General features: G+C 37.5%; 1 protein-coding gene across 8 annotated transcripts in view; it reads left to right on the top strand.

The window, feature by feature from the left end:
• LOC148064090 (receptor-type tyrosine-protein phosphatase mu) overlaps positions 1-20,847 on the top strand; it is a 221,997-nt gene that overhangs the window by 59,774 nt on the left and 141,376 nt on the right. For all 8 annotated transcript variants that reach the window (XM_087810893.1, XM_087810891.1, XM_087810892.1 and 5 more), the window contains exon 3: positions 15,988-16,262. In XM_087810893.1, coding sequence (XP_087667019.1) covers positions 15,988-16,262 — 275 coding nt within the window. The remainder of the gene's footprint in view (positions 1-15,987; positions 16,263-20,847) is intronic.

Genomic DNA, 20,847 nt, shown 5'->3' with positions numbered 1-20,847 from the left:
CCGCCGACCGGAAGTGTCGACTTTTCTCCTCGGCTTTATCGATTCACGTCGGGCGCCAATCGAAAACGGGCCAAAAGGTCGCAGCCCCCAATCCTGGGAGGAGAGCGACCCCCTGCAAATTAACACCCACAACCACAATCTTATCAGCGCCACACCTCGACTGCACTTGTTTTCCTCGCCGTCCACAGCGCTGTGTAATTAACAGCCGGTCCGTCTCCATCTCCTGGCTGCTAGCACTCCAATTGTAATCTCTTCTATCTGAGCGAAAGCGATGTGCAGTGTAGTGCACTCGACCAGCCAAATTGTTTTAGGGTTGTCGGGGAGAGAAGGGCCGTGTGGAGAAATGCATTTAGCTGAAAGCTACACCGATGTGGTGGTGGTGGTGGTGGGGGGGGGAAACCAAACAAAACAAGATGTCTCACCTCTGATTGCCGCCTCGCTCTCAACCTGTACTTATGAATCTCCGACAAATCGACCTGGTCGTGGAGAGCATCCGCCGCCAGGAGAGGAAATGGAATCCGATGTGTTACCGAGTGGTCGTGATGCTGTTATCTCCCTTGTTTTTGGTGGGAATCTAAGTCTTTTACAAAAAGTAATTTCATCTCCAATTACTGTCTTGTTTAGCAGTTACAGCTAGGACTGGGTACTTATCAAGCATTTTTGATATAGTACAAATAACTTCTATATATTCTAATATAGTATATATAGATATAGAATATATTCTATATCTTTAGACTTAGATTGTATCATCTTGTTATTTCTCTTTATTTCTCTTTGTTCTTGTTCTTATTTTATTTTGATTTATTTTTTATGAAAAATTGCAGTATTTGCTGTGGCTATTGGAAAAAAACAATTTCCTGAAGGAGACCTCCTGAGGGATCAATAAAGTTCTACCTTACCTTACCTTACCTTAAATACTGATACCTACTACTATACTATATAGCTTTATACAGAGTTTTTTTTTTTTAAGATAAATTCCAGTTAAATTATATTGTACAGTACGAAATATAATTGCAGCAAAATTGCAAATTAGGTCATAGTACAAAACATGATTTTGTACTTAGTATTTAATTTCTAATTTACTACAAAAAATATAAAGTTAAGTTAAAACATGTTGGTCTCATTTTAAGTTATATTAGACAAAGTATGTTTTATGCTCGAAGCAAAACAATTCATCAGACTAGCATTTAGCTTAGCGTGCTAATGTGAATAATAGCATCCCATCGTCACAACTTAACATTTGGAAGCAGTCTCTGCCTCAAAAGAACCAAAGTTAAGTCACTGAGCCTTTGTTACATCAGACTTTTTACAAGGTTTTTAAAAGGATTGAACTATATTTTCCAACAATAGCAGGAGCCGAACCTTACAAATGTATTTCTATGGTGGAGAATCTACAATAGTAATAGAAACGACTCAAATAAAAATCTATATTCACGTATATAAAAGGTATAAATGATTTTCAACATAAACTAGTAGAAAGAAGAAAATGCAGTGTAAATGCTGTTAAACCTGTAAACTGAAATGCTTGAAAGTATTGAATTAGTATTCAAAGTAAAAAAGTGTGGAAATAGTTGAAATGATGGCATGAAGGAGAAAGACTGATGTGAAGACGTTTAAATAAAGGGCAAAAGGTTGAGAAGAAAAAAAAGAAGAAAAGGTAAAAGAAGAAAAAAGTAAATTTTCTAGTAGAAGTAGTACTAGTAGAATATGTAGTAGAAGTAGAAGTAGTGGTAGATTTAGTAGTAGAAGCAGTAGTGGGAGTAGAATAAGTAGTAGAAGTAGGAGTAGAACAAGTAGTAGTAGAAGAAGAATAAGAAGTAGAAGAAGTAGAATTAGTTTTAGTAGAAGTAAAAGAAGTAGTAGTAGAAGCAGTAGTGGGAGTAGAATAAGTAGTAGAAGTAGTAGTAGTAGAAGAGGAATAAGAAGTAGAAGAAGTGCAAATAGTTTTAGTAGAAGTAGTAGAAGTAGTAGTGGGAGTAGAGTAAGTAGTAGAAGTAGTAGTAGTAGAAGAGGAATAAGAAGTAGAAGAAGATGTAGAAGAAGTAGTAGTAGAAGTAGTAGTGGGAGTAGAAGAAGTAGTAGTACCTTGTAGAAGTAGTTGTAGAAGTATAGTTAGTAAAATTATTAGTAGTAGAATTTGTTGTAAAAGTAGAAGTGAAATAAGTAGTAGAATAAATGCTAAAAGTAGAAGTAGAATTAGTAGTGAAACTAGAAGTAGTAGTAGAATTAGTAGTAGTTTAAGTAGGAGTAAGTAGACAAAAGTGTTTTTAAAGTTAAATGAAGTTTCAATGTGTTAGTAGATAAATGTACCTGAAGGTCAAAGTGGAAAGAGTTTTAAACTTGAGTTGAAGATTTATCCCATTCAAATGAAAAAAGGGTGGAAAAAGAGGAATAGAAGAAAGAGTTGAAGAGATAAAAGAAAGATAGAACATATCTCGCATTTTGTGAACGAGCCGAATTGATAAAAGTTTGAACGGTTCAAATCGGATAAAGTGTGTAGGAGGAGATGCGGAGCAAAGTTTAGGTCAGAAGAGCACGAGTGGATCAATGAACGCTGAAGGCAAGAAACAACTAAATCACTTCATACACTTAAAGTAGAATCAGTTGCTCTAGTCCGAGTCTCTAACATCTGCCCAGCGATTCGGTGATGCTTCCTCCGATGTCGCGGGTCGGCGTCTTCCGAGATCCCAGCGAGTTTGAAGGCCCATTACACGGACGTCCGTAATCCGGTTCATCACTTTCTCACATAAGTGATCTTGACTCGCTGCCGTGTCAACAACCCGCCCGCCGTCAGGCAGCTGTTCCCGTCTTTGAAGCCCCGGCGCCAGCAGTGGCTTCTCCCCGGAGACCCCCTCGTCGTCGAGGAGGGGGAACATCGGCGCCAGAAAGAAGCTCCTCAAACGCAGATTAATTAGCCTGTTTTTTTTTTCCTATTATGTTCGCCACAATAGAGGAAGCGGCTAAACGACTTGAGTTTTAACGGCTAACGACGTAGCTGGTGTTTTGTCTGGCGAGCGCCCGGGTCGATATCCACGCCCCGAACAATAGCGCGGGTCTTGCAGAGCGACGCCCTCCCTTCCCTTCGAAGGAAGACGGTTTCACAAACGAGGAACTCTCCATCGCCGAGGTCATTATTACACATTATATCGTTGGCGCCGGGACCGTCACTCACGGCGCTGATGAATCCTAAACCCACTGATAATCTGGATTAGAGACGAATAACATTGAGTGAATGAAGACGCTTCGTTCTTCCTCTGGTTCTTTGTTTCCACTCGTCTATGAACCTCCTTCTTTTAATGCCTTTCATTATCTACTGAAGCACTTCTCACCTCTCGGGATATTGATATTAGCAAACGTCATGATTTAAACCTTTTAATAACACATAATACTATTTAATTTAATAATTAAATATACATTATTATTGTTAAGAGCCCTGTTTGAAGCCAAAACGTTGAATAAAAATTAAAAAACAAGTCAAATTCCAATGGAAATGAAGGATATAAAGTAAAATACGCGCAAATATTAATATTGCTAAATGGATTTGGATTATAAATGAATAAATACAATAATATTATTTAATGAATACAATTTATAGAAATCTTTATATTCTTATTGGTAAAAAAAGTAATGGACCATATACCAAAAACCTATTTGCCAATAGAAAAAACAACATCATATAACATTTAATTTATGTATAAAAAAATATATATTTTCAAAGGAATATTAAACAAAACAAACAAAACCAAAAAGTAACGTAGAAATATCGCCGAGGAAACGCCACTTTCGTGAGCGAAGGACGTCGGGAATCGAATCATGGATGCAAATCCGTTAAAAAAAAAAAGACTCGCCGAACGAGCTAATTGCTTTAGAGACGTTTTTTTGCAAGCGGCGTATGAATCCGGGCTCCGGTAAAAAGGTCGGGGAGGTTAAGGAGAAACACGGCTCTATAATTAATGGATCAAACAGAATTATGACGGCTGATACATTTGTGGATTAATTCCTGCGGGCGTTTTACTATCCAGCTTGTTAGAGGAAAGGAGGACGAGTTTTGACCCACCTGGGCTTTTTTTTTTTTTTTTTTTTGAGCCAATTGCTGTCGAGGAAGGATTAAAGATAGCGGCGACTTGATGGTCGTGTGTCATGGTTTAGTGTGTGTGTGTGTGTGTGTGTGTGTGACTGTGGTGTGTTTTAAAGGTCATCAGGAAGCAGTTTGATATCAGTAAAAGGATTTTAATAGGATTAATTGAAAAACAAGGTGAAGAATAAGAGAAGGAAAAATACAAAAAATGTAAATGAAACAAGACCATCTGACGGTTAAAGTCATTTTATTTTGACACGTTGGATAGTTTTCTCAAATAACACTAGATGGAAGTTGATAAGTTGAACCACAGAGAGGTCAGAGTTTAAGATGAGATAAGACACTTTAAGTTGAAAACTGATGTTGATGGTTGGAAGGAAATGTGATGGAGAACAAACACAGATATTAAAATAATAAGATAAAAGATTAAGATAACAAGATAAAACATTAAGATTACAAGATAAAACATTAAGATAACAAGATAAAACATTAAGATAGTAAGATAAAACTTTAGGATAATAAGATAAAACATTAAGATAACAAGATAAAACATTAAGATAACAAGATAAAACATTAAGATAATAAGATAAAACATTAGGATAACAAGATAAAACATTAAGATAACAAGATAAAACATTAAGATTACAAGATAAAACATTAAGATAACAAGATAAAACATTAAGATTACAAGATAAAACATTAAGATAACAAGATAAAACATTAAGATAGTAAGATAAAACTTTAGGATAATAAGATAAAACATTAAGATAATAAGATAAAACATTAAGATAATAAGATAAAACATTATGATAGCAAGATAAAACATTAAGATAATAAGATAAAACATTAAGATAATAAGATAAAACATTAAGATAATAAGATAAAACATTATGATAGCAAGATAAAACATTAAGATAATAAGATAAAACATTAAGATAATAAGATAAAACATTAAGATAATAAGATAAAAGATTAAGATAATAAGATAAAACATTAGGATAACAAGATAAAACATTAAGAGTTTTAGATAAAAGATTAAGATAACAAGATAACACATTAAGATAATAAGATAAAACATTAAGATAATAAGATAAAACATTAGGATAGCAAGATAAAACATTAAGATAATAAGATAAAACATTAAGATAATAAGATAAAACATTAAGATAAATAGGTTAAAACATTAAGATAATAAGATAAAAGATTAAGATAACAAGATAAAAGATTAAGATAACAAGATAAAAGATTAAGATAACAAGATAAAACATTAAGATAACAAGATAAAACATTAAGATAATAAGATAAAAGATTAAGATAACAAGATAAAAGATTAAGATAACAAGATAAAAGATTAAGATAACAAGATAAAACATTAAGATAACAAGATAAAACATTAAGATAATAAGATAAAACATTAAGATAACAAGATAAAACATTAAGATAATAAGATAAAACATTAGGATAACAAGATAAAACATTAAGATAATTAGATAAAAGATTAAGATAACAAGATAAAACATTAAGATAACAAGATAAAACATTAAGATAACAAGATAAAACATTAAGATAATAAGATAAAACACTAAGATAAGATATTTATATCAAGAAAAGAAAGGCAAAGTGGAAAAAACTAAATAAATAAATAAAACAATATATATGTTTAAATTTATATATATATAATAATAAAAAAATGTTAAAAAAAACGTAAGCAATAGAAAAAAAATGATCATAAAATAAAATAAAAATAATGAAAAAATACATTCGGTTCAAAGAGCGATAAATGAATCAAAACAAAAAAAAAAACTACGTAGAAGTACAGTAAAAAAAACTGTAGTACACAAAAAAAATGTTGTAAAATAAGTTTTATTTAATAAATGTATTGTTTTATAATTAGTATAAAGGTGTAACAGACATGACCAGGACTATGAACCAAATGAAAGTATAAAGATTATGGCATTTCATGTGGAAATGATCATGTTGAAAATTCTGTTCAAAAGTAACAGTCAACAGAACTGTTGAACAGAAAAATAACACAATATATACCGTAGTAATGACAATAATGGCCTCAAAATAAAAGTAAGAAAAAAATCAGGAACAACTAAATTGCATCACCTTAAAAAACGTCGTAACCAAGTTTGATTGAAAACAAGTTCATTGTTTTCCTGGACGTGATTCTTCTCTTCGCTCCTCAATGAGTGTAAATGGTGTCACTTTATGAGTCATTGTCGTCGCCGAGATCCAAATGTGTGTTTCATTCCCTCCATTAGCGAGCGGTTGTGTGTAAGAAGGAAGTCTAATGATGCAGCTGCGCGACTCAAACGTTTGCTAATGGCTTTTCATCCGCCGCCGTTACACGACTCACGCCCGTCACGTTCGGCCGCCATTAAGATGGCCGCTTGATTGACACGCCGCCACAATGGGGGTCCATCATCGGGGTCAGTTTGTTTCACCGTCGCCCCGTGATGGATGGTCCGAGGTGAGCCGCCCGTCACACGCTCCTGTCGTGGCGTCCGGGAAAAAAAAAAAGGTATTCAGACGAAATTCTTTCACGAGTCAAAGGCTTCGGCGCGAGAGCTTCTGATTGGTGGCAGACGGGCGAGAATAGCCGGCGTCTTCATTGACATTTGGGAAGTGGCAGCCCAGGGTTTTTTTTTTTTTTTTTTCCTTTCCTCCCCGAGCCGCCGTGACCTCTGTGAATTTTATTAGCAAATGAGACCTGGAGGGTTTAGAGTCGCCGCCCTCGCTCTGATTTCCAGCCCACATAATGATTTCCCCCGAAGTTCAGGACCTGAATGGAGGAGAAATAATGAGCGGCCGGTCATTATTACACATTATATCGCCGGCGCCGGGAGGACCGTCACTCACGGCGCTGATGAATCCTAAACCCACTGATAATCTGGATTAGAGACGAATAACATTGAGTGAATGAAGACGCTTCGTTCTTCCTCTGGTTCTTTGTTTCCACTCGTCTATGAACCTCCTTCTTTTAATGCCTTTCATTATCTCACTGAAGCACTTCTCACCTCTCGGGATATTGATATTAGCAAACGTCATGATTTAAACCTTTTAATAACACATAATACTATTTAATTTAATAATTAAATATACATTATTATTGTTATGGGCTCTGTTTGAAGCCAAAACGTTGAATAAAAATTAAAAAACAAGTCAAATTCCAATGGAAATGAAGGATATAAAGTAAAATACGCGCAAATATTAATATTGCTAAATGGATTTGGATTATAAATGAATAAATACAATAATATTATTTAATGAATACAATTTATAGAAATCTTTATATTCTTATTGGTAAAAAAGTAATGGACCATATACCAAAAACCTATTTGCCAATAGAAAAAACAACATCATATAACATTTAATTTATGTATAAAAAATATATATTTTCAAAGGAATATTAAACAAAACAAACAAAACCAAAAAGTAACGTAGAAATATATAAAAAAAACAACAACAATATAGTAGGAAACTGATAATAATCGGCATCAAAAGAAAAGTCAGTGAAAGAGGAAACAAAAAAAAGAAAAACTGAAGTTAAAAATTGATGTGAGTTTGATGTGAAAAAAACACCAAAACTACGGAAAGAAAAACAAAATCTCTGACATTCTTAAGAAAAAATATTTTAGAACCACATGTAAGGAAGTTAAAACCACGAAAAAGATAAAAATTCTCACGATAAAGATAAAAGAAAAAAATATTACAAAAAGAAAAAACACTATATAGGAAAAGATGGGGAAATATTTTCTTCTTAAACCTTCCTTAAAATAAATATTAAAATTGGAAACATTGAAGAATAAAAGCAGAGATGTGTGTAAAAAAAGCGGTAAAACGGTTTAATAAGAACAACGGCAGAAAAAGCTCAGCACTTAACTGAAAAATACTGTTGACCTTGGGCGACAAAAACATTAATAAAAGACCAACAGACGGAGGATAGTGGACGATAGAAAGCGAGGGAGTGATAGAAAAAGGAAAACTAAGAAAAACAAGACTTTCTTTACCTCATTAATCTCATAAGAGAGTAAACGTCATGAACCTAGATTAACAGAGACACATATTTTTAATGTATTTGTTATATAAGTAGTTCGGTACTCATTCGGTAATGTCTGGTGGAAAGTCTTACTCTTACTTTTTATATCGAATTAAAAAGGCTACGAATTTAAAATGATCGAATTCATGACGTTTATTTTTGTCAGAACGAGGAGATCAAAATCTATGTGTAAAAAACGACATTACATAGAAAATATTCGATTTTTTTCATTTAAAGAAATTCAACTTCCAGTTTACAAATGATTGAATTCAATTATTCCAAAAAATAATGTAATGCTTAAAAAATAAACATAATTAAAAAAAACTTAAATATTTGTAATGTTAAACTGTATAAATGGATGAAAAGAAAAGAAAAACACATATTAAAATAGTTTTATTATAGACAGTCAACCTGATCGTGACTGATTTCCTACATGTCATGTGACTTTAATTTATTTAGACTTTTATCTAGTAGCTCGGTACTCATTTAGTAATGTCTGGTGACACTATTATACCAACCCTTTTTTTATATTGAATTTAAAAGGCTACGAATCAAAAAATATTGAATTTAGAACATATGTTTTCGAGTCAAATGAATCACAATATCAAACTCTATGTGTAAAACAAATATATATATATATATATATATATATATATGTATATATATATATATATATATATATATATATATATATATATATATATATATATATATATATATATACTGTATATATATACTGTATATATATACTGTATATATATATATATTTATTTCAATTATTCTCTAAAATCTAACTTTTAAATAAACAAAATACTGAATTAAATTATTCAATAATTGCTAAAAAAAACAAACATTTCAATAAAACAATTGAAAGTTTCCACTTTGTAAATGTTAAACAGAATAAAGTGCCTTCGTCCAACTCGTGAAAAGTTGTTTTCTTCCAACTTCCTCTTGGACTTCGCGAAAACCAACAGTTTTCTTATCATGTACTGGTATCACTAGAAGAACCAGGGTTTGTGTTTCACTGTATCTCTCGCCGGTTCCAGCTGGAAGGTCCCGGATGTTCCTTCCATCTCTGGAACAAAAAAAACAACCCGATCCATTATGACCAAAGTCCATTAAAATAACATGCCGATGATTCCACCTCCTCCCTGACAATAGACAATCGATGCTCAGTTAATCACTTCACACGGACGATCCCGGACAATATGGCCGCTCGTCATCTCCCGACGTTCCATCTTCATGAAGGCGACGTTTCACAATCTCTGATTCTTCCACCTCGCCATATTAACGCGTCGCTCCAGCGGACGCCGCTTCATCTTCCCCGACTAATTCATCCTTCACCGCCGCTCGCCGTGGTCATGACGGACGGGCGAGGGGGGGGTGAAGGTGGGATAATAATAAACGTGTTGACGCCGGTGTGCGAGTGTGAGGGCTCTCTGTGTTTTTAATTGGCCTTGAACATTGTTGAGAAAGCGGCAGATACGAGGGAGGACGAGGTAAACACCCCCCCTCGCGCCGGCGCCGAGCATTAGCTCTGCACTAACGCGGTGTCATTATAATTTGCTCTTAGTTTGCCGCGGCTAATTAGCTTGTCGCGCGGCAGCGGGCCCCGCGGAGCTGCCGGTCATTAGCTAGCGAAGTGAAGTCCGGGCGCCCTGGACTTCACTTCGCTGTCAGACGGGCGAGGACGGCGGCGCGAGGGAGGAGGTCGCGGCTCCGTCACTTCACGACCGGATGCTTTATTTTTATGCGCCGGCTAATGAAGTGGCTAATGACCTCTTTCCACCTCTTTTTGTTGTTTTTCTGGGGTCGGCGTCCAGGATCGATTCCCGCCGGCGGGTCCGCGAAGAACCGCTCGTCACACACTCGAGTTAGTCCGGGTATAAATAAACACGCGTTAAACACACCCAATGCAAAGGTACACATTCACTCCTGTACTTTTTTTGTGTTTTTTATAAAAGACACAAAAATGATCAATTACAGTATATCACTCACAGCGACACCACATAATTAAATACACTTTAACAAATTGCGGTCCTTGTCATACCGTCACAAACGTTCATTCAACCATCTTGAAAACACAACAATGCGCTAATTATCTCGCCTTTCTTACGGCGCCAACTCCCATGATGCATTTCTACACGCTGCTCTATTTAGCGACAGCTAATCGCTACAATCCTGTAAATTCTATGTCGACGGCTGTGATTGGTCGGCTGGGCGGCAAAGCGTCACAGGAGCTGTCCAGGTCACCGGTACTGAGAGGGTTGTTCAAAGGGGACGATGCCTCATGTTAATTTAGACATGTTGGTCTTTAGTTATCTTATTGTTTACACATGTTTTTTAGAGTGAATTGTGTCCTAAACACTCTTTTATCGACATCATTTATTTGACTTAATTATTTCTACGGTATTATTTTTATGTCGAGTTACACGCTTTTGTTACAAGTCACGATAGTAAACAAAGTAACAATCATACTTTTAATTCGTACGTATAATTTGTGACACTGACGTTAAAAAAAACGAATCATAATATAGCTTAGCGATAGCATTGTGTAAATAAAATAGATTAGATTTGACTTAGAAATCAATTTATTTAACTTTTCTTTTTTTGAAAAATGAGAAAAAATCAGGATAAATGAATGTAATGGATAAGAAATTTTATTCGAAATATTTATAAAATGCATTTCTTATACAACCATACAACTTATATTGTACATACACAATAAATAAATAGGAATAAACCTAAAAACTAATTCTACTTCAGAATAAAAAAAAGTTCCTGCTTTTTTTCCAAACTATTTTTTTCTTTGTAGCACTTTTCCAAATATTTCTACACACATTTCCACACATAATATATAAGCAGTCATTGATACACAACATTTACACACTACATAAATATATATAAAGACATATAATTATAAAAATACAATTACACACCGATCATTATAAAAAATAGTTACAATAAACAAAATGTTAAATAATCATGACCCAGTACGATCGATATCTTCAACCTGGTATAAATCTTCACACACTTGTGTCGCTTCAACAAATAAAACTTGCCTAATTGTGTTTTCATTTTCTCCGCATCCTCCTCCCGACGCCACTCGGGTCATTAATAATTCATGTGTTCTCCCAGAGTCGCTCATGTGACCCGATCACGTCGGCATCTTTGATAGGAACAAGCACCTGAACAGAAGCAGTCCCTCCCCCAACACTGGAGCAACATGTCCCCCCTCCTGTTCGACAGATGGAGCTGCTGAACGACGACGACACAAACCGGAGGCACCGCTGGAACAAATAGGGTTTAGTGTGACATTGTTTATTCTGACGCGAGGGAGTCTGTAGGATCAGAAGGATCAGACGATCGCTCCATCGATCAGCGAAACACATCGGGGCGTGAGAGGGAAACATCAAGGATCTGATGATGTCATCATTATTATTTGGTTTTCCTCTTAGAGTTCCTGCAGGACTTGAACACAACACTTCATTCTAGACGATCTTTTAGTTCATTTAAGTCTCTTAGCCTCAAATTAATATAATTATTTTGGTCTTAATATTCTGATGTTAGAGCTTTTTATTTTCATATGGATGGATGGATGGATGGATAGATGGAGAGATGGGTGGATGGAGAGATGGATGGATAGATGGATAGATAGATGGCGAGATGAATGGATAGGTGGAGAGATGGATGGATGGATGGATAGATAGATGGCGAGATGAATGGATAGGTGGAGAGATGGATGGATAGATAGATGGAGAGATGGATGGATAGATGGATAGATGGATGGAGAGATGGATGGATAGATGGATAGATAGATGCAGAGATGGATGGATCGATGAAAATATAGATGAGAGATGAATGGATAGATGAGAGAAGGATGGATAGATGAATGGATAGATGGAGAGATGATGGAGGGAGGGATGGATGGATGGATGGATAGATGGAGAGATGGGTGGATGGAGAGATGGATGGATAGATGGATAGATAGATGGCGAGATGAATGGATAGGTGCAGAGATGGATGGATAGATAGATGGCGAGATGAATGGATAGGTGGAGAGATGGATGGATAGATAGATGGCGAGATGAATGGATAGGTGGAGAGATGGATGGATAGATAGATGGAGAGATGGATGGATAGATGGATAGATAGAAGGAGAGATGGATGGATAGATGGATAGATAGATGCAGAGATGGATGGATCGATGAAAATATAGATGAGAGATGAATGGATAGATGAGAGAAGGATTGATAGATGAATGGATAGATGGAGAGATGATGGAGGGAGGGATGGATGGATGGATGGATAGATGGAGAGATGGGTGGATGGAGAGATGGATGGATAGATGGATAGATAGATGGCGAGATGAATGGATAGGTGGAGAGATGGATGGATAGATAGATGGCGAGATGAATGGATAGGTGGAGAGATGGATGGATAGATAGATGGAGAGATGGATGGATAGATGGATAGATAGATGGAGAGATGGATGGATAGATGGATAGATAGATGCAGAGATGGATGGATCGATGAAAATATAGATGAGAGATGAATGATAGATGAGAGAAGGATGGATAGATGAATGGATAGATGGAGAGATGATGGAGGGAGGGATGGATGGATGGATGGATGGATAGATGGAGAGATGGGTGGATAGATAAATGGATAGATGGAGAGATGATGGAGGGATGTATGGATGTATAGATGGAGAGGTACATAGATGGAGAGATGGATGGATAGATGGATAAAGAGATGGATGGATAGACTTTATTAATTCCTCTGTACAGCAAGTTTCATTAAAACAAGAACAAAGTGCAAAAAGAAGAACAAAGCACAAGGGTGAACAATTGCAAATATAAAGGATTGAAGGAAAGAACGCAAGAAAGGGTATCAATATGAAAGTGTAACAAAATATTTTATTTATTCTCAAAACTTGAAACTTGAAACCTGACAATACCATCGGAGAACCGAGCTTGATTGAGCGTCGCATGATTGGCTGAAGGTTTTTTTTTTTCGGTACTTTTATACATTTTTATACTGAATTGAAAGGACGACAAATGGAAAATGATTAAATATAGAAATGTATTTTTCAAAAATGTTGATTTGAATACCAATCTCTACGTCTAAACAAAAAATAATTCATTATTAATTCGTTTTTTTATTCATTTGTAATAATTAAAATAAAAGAAATAAGCAATGAACAAATTATTGAGTGTAATTATTGAAAAAAAATCCAACATTTCAAGTTTGAACGATTGAAAGGTTCTCTTGATATTCTTCCATATTTATATATTAGAAACAAAGTTAACATTAGGAGAATTGAACCAACAACTGTTAACCAGAGCAACAACGTTTTTCAATCCTATGAATCCTAAAGTAAATCCAACCATCGTTAGCTTGAATAAATCTCTGCAGGTCCAGTCTTGAATAATCCAGCAATGTCCAACCTTTTTTTTTCCATAAGGGCCACATTAGATGAAACTATAGATGAATATTTTATTCTTCTTCGCTTAAACGTCATTGTGTTTTCATTCCACTCATGTGATCTCGTGATAAAAGCCTCTTATATATTTAAAAATAGATCATTTTCACAATAATAAAAGTCGTACGTGTAACACGCTGGACTCGAGGGGCCTCATTAGATCCCCTCAAGGGGCCACAGATGGACCCCAGACTGATGAATCAAAACCAGTCGATCCATTCTACGCTCGACACAATCCGACGATAAGCGACGCATACATCGGAACATCGTACGTCAGACGTCGGAAGATGTCGCAACATATCCCGGATCGGGGTTTTTTCATCCGACACTCCCTGGCCTCGTCTCCGAGGGGGAGCGCGGTCGCTGCCATCTCATTAGCCGGCCGCCGCTAAATAGGATGATGACAAATAGAATCTGCTCTGCATCTCTCTGAGCGGCTGCCAAGACAATAATTCTCACTTATGTTCCATTGGCAAGAGGCGAGCGTTTGCAGATTAACCTTTCATATCGAAGCACGGAGATAAAATCTAAACGGCCTTGGCAGATGGATTTTTAACTTTATTGATTTTCCATCAGAGCGAGCGCGCTCCCCAAATATGCTTCGCTAATATCTGGATTAGCCTCTTGAGTTTTGTGTTGTTTGATTAATTGTAATGAGGAGACGTTCAATCCAAAGAGCTTCTTTTTTCTTTTTTTTTTTAAATCTTAAGTTTTCTTTTCTGTCTTCAAAATTCAAGCGTTTCTTCTTTCGTTCATATCTTTATCCGGAGGAACCAAATAACCTTGTTTTCCTAATCCTTGTTTTTACATTCCTGTTGCTGTTTTAAAAGAGGTTACAATTTGGTTAAACTGTTCTATGACTAGAGAAGTCTAGACAGACCCGAGCTGGAGTGTAAGTCTGGAAGGTCTGACCATGATTAGATCTGAAAGTAAGAACCAGAATTTTAAAGTTGATCCTGAAAGAAACTGGCAGCCAGTGAAGAGTTTTAAGGATCGGAGAAATGTGAGTTCTTCTACTAGAGCGGGTCAGAATTCTCGCTGCAGAGTTCTGTATCAACTGCAGACGAGAAAGATCCTTCTTGTTTTGATTATTCAAGCGCTTTGTGACCCTGGTCTGGTAAAGCGCTCTACAAATATTACTTACTTACTTACTTACATGAATAATCGAACAGAGATGGTGAATTTGACCAATTCACAGGGTCATACAATCATACAATGTCCAGCATTTTGATTTTCTAGATGGTTACTGTAGTTTAAAATGTGCACCACAAGTCTCATCAGGGGGATCATAAGACGGCAGCGTAAAAATAAAGCATTAACTGCTAGCTATGCTCCTAGTAACGTTTGGCCAGACCGATCTGACGGATCGTGACACTGTGTACGGATACTTTTGGGTCCCGGGTTAAGTACATTTGAAACGGCTTAACCATGATCCATCATGTTTTAAATCCTTCTGGACCGGGCCTGAATCCCGGTACCTGTTCCACGGTCAATCACTTCCTAAAGGTGCCTTAGGGCTCCCCAAGGCCCCGGCCACCCTTGGAACATCAACATGAATGCCCACAAGGGATGGGAATGAACCTGAAATAAATTCCTTTATCCATCCTCCTTAGAGACAAACCCTCTCTATCCCTGCCCAGATCAATTAGCTGTTTGTGGAACAACGCTCCCTTGATCTCGACACGTCCTGGGACCGTCGCTCACCTTGCTGGGAGTGCCACGATTGGTGTTTTAAGGTTAATCGTGCACCTTAGGCCTCCTAGCAATTTGGCCTATATTTCAGTATACTGTAGAATGTCACACCTAGAATCTAGACCACACCTCTAACAGGGACTTTTACCAACATGAATTATTACCAAATTCCAAACCACTGAGTCATTTGGCACTTTTCCACCATGCAGTTTCTGCCCTACTCGACTGGACTAGGCTTAACCCTGCTCTGTTGTGTTGCCTTCCACTAGCCCCGCTCCCTACTCGTGGTGTGCGAGGCTGTAAAATAGTGGCACGAAACGTGTAGGCAATGGTGTACTTAACTGACACAAAATGGTCTGGACCTTGTCCATGGAACACGAAAACACTTTTGAACCCACATGCCATACTACCGTTTCTTTAGTTGGGATCACGTTGATGACCATTCAACGGTGTCACTCTCAAACCAATCAGGGGCCGGCTGTCAATTGACGTCATCATTTTAGCGCTAGCTCGGATCGCTTGAGGGTCAGAGAGGAGCGGGTACTACGAAAACTGCCTTCTTTGATGTACTGTGCTGGTTGAAATGCAACACATACTTGGTAGAGCAGGGTTAAGACTAGTTGTCGAAAAAGGTCCAATACTAGGTCGATGACGAGCGACAATTTAAGACTCAAACTTCTGTTTCAGGTTCTGCCTTCATGATGGTCAACACGTCCGGGCGCTTCGCGGGTCAGAAGGCCTTACTGTTGACCCCCCAGCTGAAGGAGAACGACACCCACTGCGTGATCTTCCACTACTACATCGGCGGCCGCGACAACAGCCACCCGGGACACTTCAACGTCTACATCAAGGAGAACAACAGTCCCATGGGGATGCCCATCTGGAACGTCTCGGCTCCTGCCTCTCGCTCCTGGGGACAGGTGGAGCTCGCCGTCAGCACCTACTGGCCCAACTTCTACCAGGTGAGTTCGAAGGGAACTAAATAAACGACAAAACTTGAAGTTGAATTGAAGTACCGTATTTTCCGCACTATTAGGCTCACCGGATTATAAAGCGCACCTTCAATGAATGGCCTGTTTTCATAAATAGTTTGCAACGGATTATAAAAGATAAAGTCAAACTTTTTTAAGCGTTCTGACAACTCCGTTCAGTCCCATGGTAAGGATGTTCAAATTATGTTTAAAAGGATTTCAAGCAGCGACTGGTGTCGTGAGCAGCAGTGAAGTTGAGCGCATGTATGACAGCTAGAGCGCGCGTGTATGACATGTTGAAAGCACGTGTATGACTAGTTGAGCGCGCAAAAAATAAATGTTTTGAGTGTACAACAACCAAGACACTCGCTCAAAACGGTGGCAGTAATCTTACTCCATAGACGTCCGCCAAGATGTGACATGCGTCGTTAATCCCACCCCGTGATGATGCAATGTCGTAATCCCGCCCTAGGCGTGTCGGCTCAGTCGGTGCAGAGTCATGAAAGTGTTTGTAAACAAGTCACTCATCAGGTAATGTACTGTACATATATAAGGCACCCCAGATTATAAGGCGCACTGTCGTTTTTTTAAACAATTAAAGGCTTTTAAGTTTGCCTTATAGTGCGAAAAAAAACGGTAAACGTCAGTTGATAAAAATGGCGTTGGGTCATTAGCGGACATGTTTCTACACCTCTCGTGATGGAGATGTAGGTATGTGCTAATGACCCCTTTGAGCTCGTCTACCCGACGCCCGTCACTGCAGTGGACAATCCGCTCCGTCAGAGAATCCCAAACAATCGGACAATGGCTCATTGAGGTGGCGCGCGAGATTATCGATTTCTGGAAGTAGGCTGGTATCCATGGTAATCTGTTCCCTCGCTCCTCCATCTGAGGCTCCTTCTCCCTTTTTTCCAATTCTGAAACTCATTTTCACTTACCAATGCACATGATTGCTGGACTGGACAAGGTGATTTCACACTCGCCTGCCTATTAGTTCGTCACCGGGCTTGTTCCTCACGACCAGCGCCACATGTTAATTGACGGAGACACCCCCCCCCCCCCCCCCACCACACACCACCCCCCCAGTCCCTCAGCAGAACACCATTGTTGAATTATTTGGGTGAGCAACAGGGTGTAACGGGGGATTCCTGCTGCCAACTCATCGTATCTGCTCCGTTCAATTTTCCAAAGGCTGAGCTGCAAACATGCAGATGATGTGGTGAAGTCATGGAGAGTGTGGGGTTCAATTCCCGATAGTCGCTTGTATGTAGTTTACGTCTGGTAACAAAATATAGTGTGTTTTCGGTCAATTCTTCCACTTTTTGACCTAAAAAAAAAACAAAAAAATACAGGATCACTGCAGCGTCTTCGCCCGGAACTACAGGGCGACGTTTGAAATTGTCACTAATTAACGACGTGTTGCTAATTATAACCATCTTTAATTGCACGGTAACCTACGCAATTGTCAAAGGGAAGCAAACCTGATACTTAATTATTTTTTTAATTACCACTTGGAGCTTCGCAGCATTTCCGCCGGTGATAATTACTCCTCCGCCGGGTCATCCCCAAAACTTTGAATTAGCGGGAGGGGGGCAATTAATTTTCCCATGAGGCCACAGGAGACGCTCGGACTATTTGAATTTTTAAGTTTGCGAGTGAAGTGGAAATATGAATAAACATGGCAAGATTAAAGAAAGAAAGATAATATAAGGAAAAACTAACAAACATTTGGATGAAATTGAAGGTAATAAAAGATACTAAAAGTGGTTTTAACACAATAGAGTGAAATAAACAAGTTATAAAAGTCTTCAAATTAAAGATTTAAAAAACTTAAATATTTTGAAAGTACTTTTGATTCATTTTATTAACATATTATTCTGCATAACGATACATTTAATGAAATAAATATAAAAAATTCTATAAAATGTATCTAAAAAAAGAAGAAAACTCTGTGGAAGAAGTAAAAAGGATAAAAAAGAAAAAAATACTAGATTTAAAAATATATGTAAAACTAAAATAAATTATCACAATTAAAAATAAAAATAAATTTCGATTTTTCTTTTTAATAAAATCCACAATGACACAAATATTTCATGTAGAAAAACGTTTATTGAAATATATTAAACATAAATAAAATTTTGATAAGATTTGAAGAAAAAAACAAGATTAATAAAAGACAAATAAACATCAGATTTTAAATTAATTAATATACATTAATACAATTAATAGAATCTAATTAAAGAAAAAAAAAAGTTTACTAACATTGGAATTTTTTTGGATGCCTTTTATTTCAAGATGCAATTAAAATGAAGTAAAAAAAAATGATGAACGAATATAGAATTAAATTAACGAAATGAATTGACATTATGTCTCAAAGAAATGTCGAGAAGCTTCAAACTCATCCGTCTCGCTACAGTCCGACACATGCCGCTCGGATCAATGCAGCTGTAATGTCGTACTTAGCCGAGACCCCGAGGGATCGGCGCCGGCCGAAAACCCCCCCCCCCCCCAAACACCTCGCCTCCCCCCCCCCACGTCTCGCTCTCTTGACAAACGAGAACGTTGAACTTTTCCCGGCGACGTCCTCGTCTCCGGTCCCCCCTCGTGGATACTTCCTCCCGGGCAGGTCGCCGCCAATTACGCCTCGACGGGAATCCATTACACGGCGGCCGCGAGGCTCTTTGACCGATGTCTGTTGCACAAACAAAAGGATTTCAATTAGCGAAGGGGGGCCAGTTCGTTTGTCAGCCGGCGATATATGGAGCGTTTGGCCTTTTAATTTCCTTTAAATGAGCCGGTAATGACTCCGTAATTGGAGGCCCAGATACATATTTCAGGAAGGAGGAGCGAGGCGTCGGTATTATTATTATCCGACGGCGCCTCGACATTCCGGAGCTCGGGACGTGTCGCCAGCCTCGACGTATGTCATTACCCGGGAGATCCGGCTCCACGCGAAGGAATGACATCTGTAGTAGCGAGAGGGTTGCGAGCACCACGCCCCGGCTTCTCTGGAAGCCGACTGACATTCTGTTTCCATTTCGATCCCACGGCAACTGTAGCATTCTGCAGGGACACACCCTTTTGTCGTGGCTCCGAGCCATTTGTTTCACTCACGGGGTTCCTAAAAATAGAATCCAGCGCAGGAACGCATGACAACTGCTAAAATGCTAAATGAGATCTCCCCCCCCCCCCCCCCGCGGTGACCTTCTCGTACTCCAGTCCACGTGTCTGCGAGTTGATAAAACTGTTCGATTAAATCTTCTTGAAACACTTTGTTCGTTCAATATTTTGACCCAAACTTCAAGATCCCTTTTCTCAACATCCTGTTTAAATATTCTCATGAATTAGTCAGTTTTTATAGAAAAATACTCTTTTTTCTTAAAGCCAGTGAAGACGAGGTTTATCATCAGGTTGATTTATATTGTTCACCTTTCTTGGTTTTTTACGCGTTTATTTTTATAGTGTCGTTTGAAATGATGCCGTTAATGGAACTGTTTTTTGAAGCTTTTCTGTTCAGAGTGCCACATAGGGCCGTTTGGCACCTCTTTAAGGGACCACGTTGACCTAAAGATGTTGTTACCGTGGAGACGTTACTGTACTGACATCTTAAGTGAAAAGAACAGAAAGTTCAATCTCACTGCTGTTCAAACAAAACAAAAACCTTAAAAATCAACAACACAAAAAGGTAATAACCACTCAATAATGGAATAAATATGACTATTGCCATAGAAAAAAAGGTAATTTTACCCAAAAATCGAAAATGAATAAACCCTTATACAAAAGAAAAAAACATTGTTGAAGCTAAATAAGAAAAACAAGAAAACAAAAACAATAAATAATGTTGTAAAGATGACAGAATAAAAATTCTATGCACCACTTTTATTGAGAAAAGTGTTCAACAATAAAAAAAAGTCAAGAATAGCAAATAAATTAATTTAACATGAGGTTCTGTTGGAATTTTTATGTTGGCATAGCTATGATGTCAACGTAAATCTTCTTAAAATATCTTAATATATGTCTTTCACTTCCTGCTTCAAACTAAACAAATTGTCCCTGATGTGTCTCGTCGCCTACAATATTGGTTGTTACAAAATGTCGACATATTTAGAGAAAAACGGACATCTTGAGAACATACTGTTCAACCCCACCGTAATGTGACGTAAAAAAAAGCCTTGTTTAATTCCATTAAAACAAAGTTATTAAAAAAAATAAAAACATAAACATTAACACAAAAGAAAACATTTAAAACAAGCATAAGGTTGCACAAAAAAAATAGCAGATGTTGTGACAACAACTGTGTTTCTATCGTTGACTTGTATTAGGATTACCCAATCCAAAAAGTTTATGAAGAAAATTTTTGAAAACTATAAAAATGTATAAAAACCCAACAATAGCCATGGTTTGATCCCCTACGGCACAGGTGTCAAACCGGTCCAGAAAAGGGGCGAGACGGTGCAGGTTTTAGAACCAACCATATAGTTGAATTCATATCAATTGATTGTTTCTTGTTTAAGTCGACGCCTGATTCGTTAACTCCTGTGTGCTTGACTGGTTGGAACAAAAACCTGCACTGTCT

Source organism: Callionymus lyra, chromosome 16 (assembly GCF_982586985.1).
Source record: "Callionymus lyra chromosome 16, fCalLyr1.hap1.1, whole genome shotgun sequence".
In the NCBI taxonomy this organism is placed as follows: Eukaryota; Metazoa; Chordata; class Actinopteri; order Syngnathiformes; family Callionymidae; genus Callionymus; species Callionymus lyra.
The sequence above is the reverse complement of the archived record's forward strand: the minus strand, read 5'-3'. Positions and strand labels throughout refer to the sequence as shown.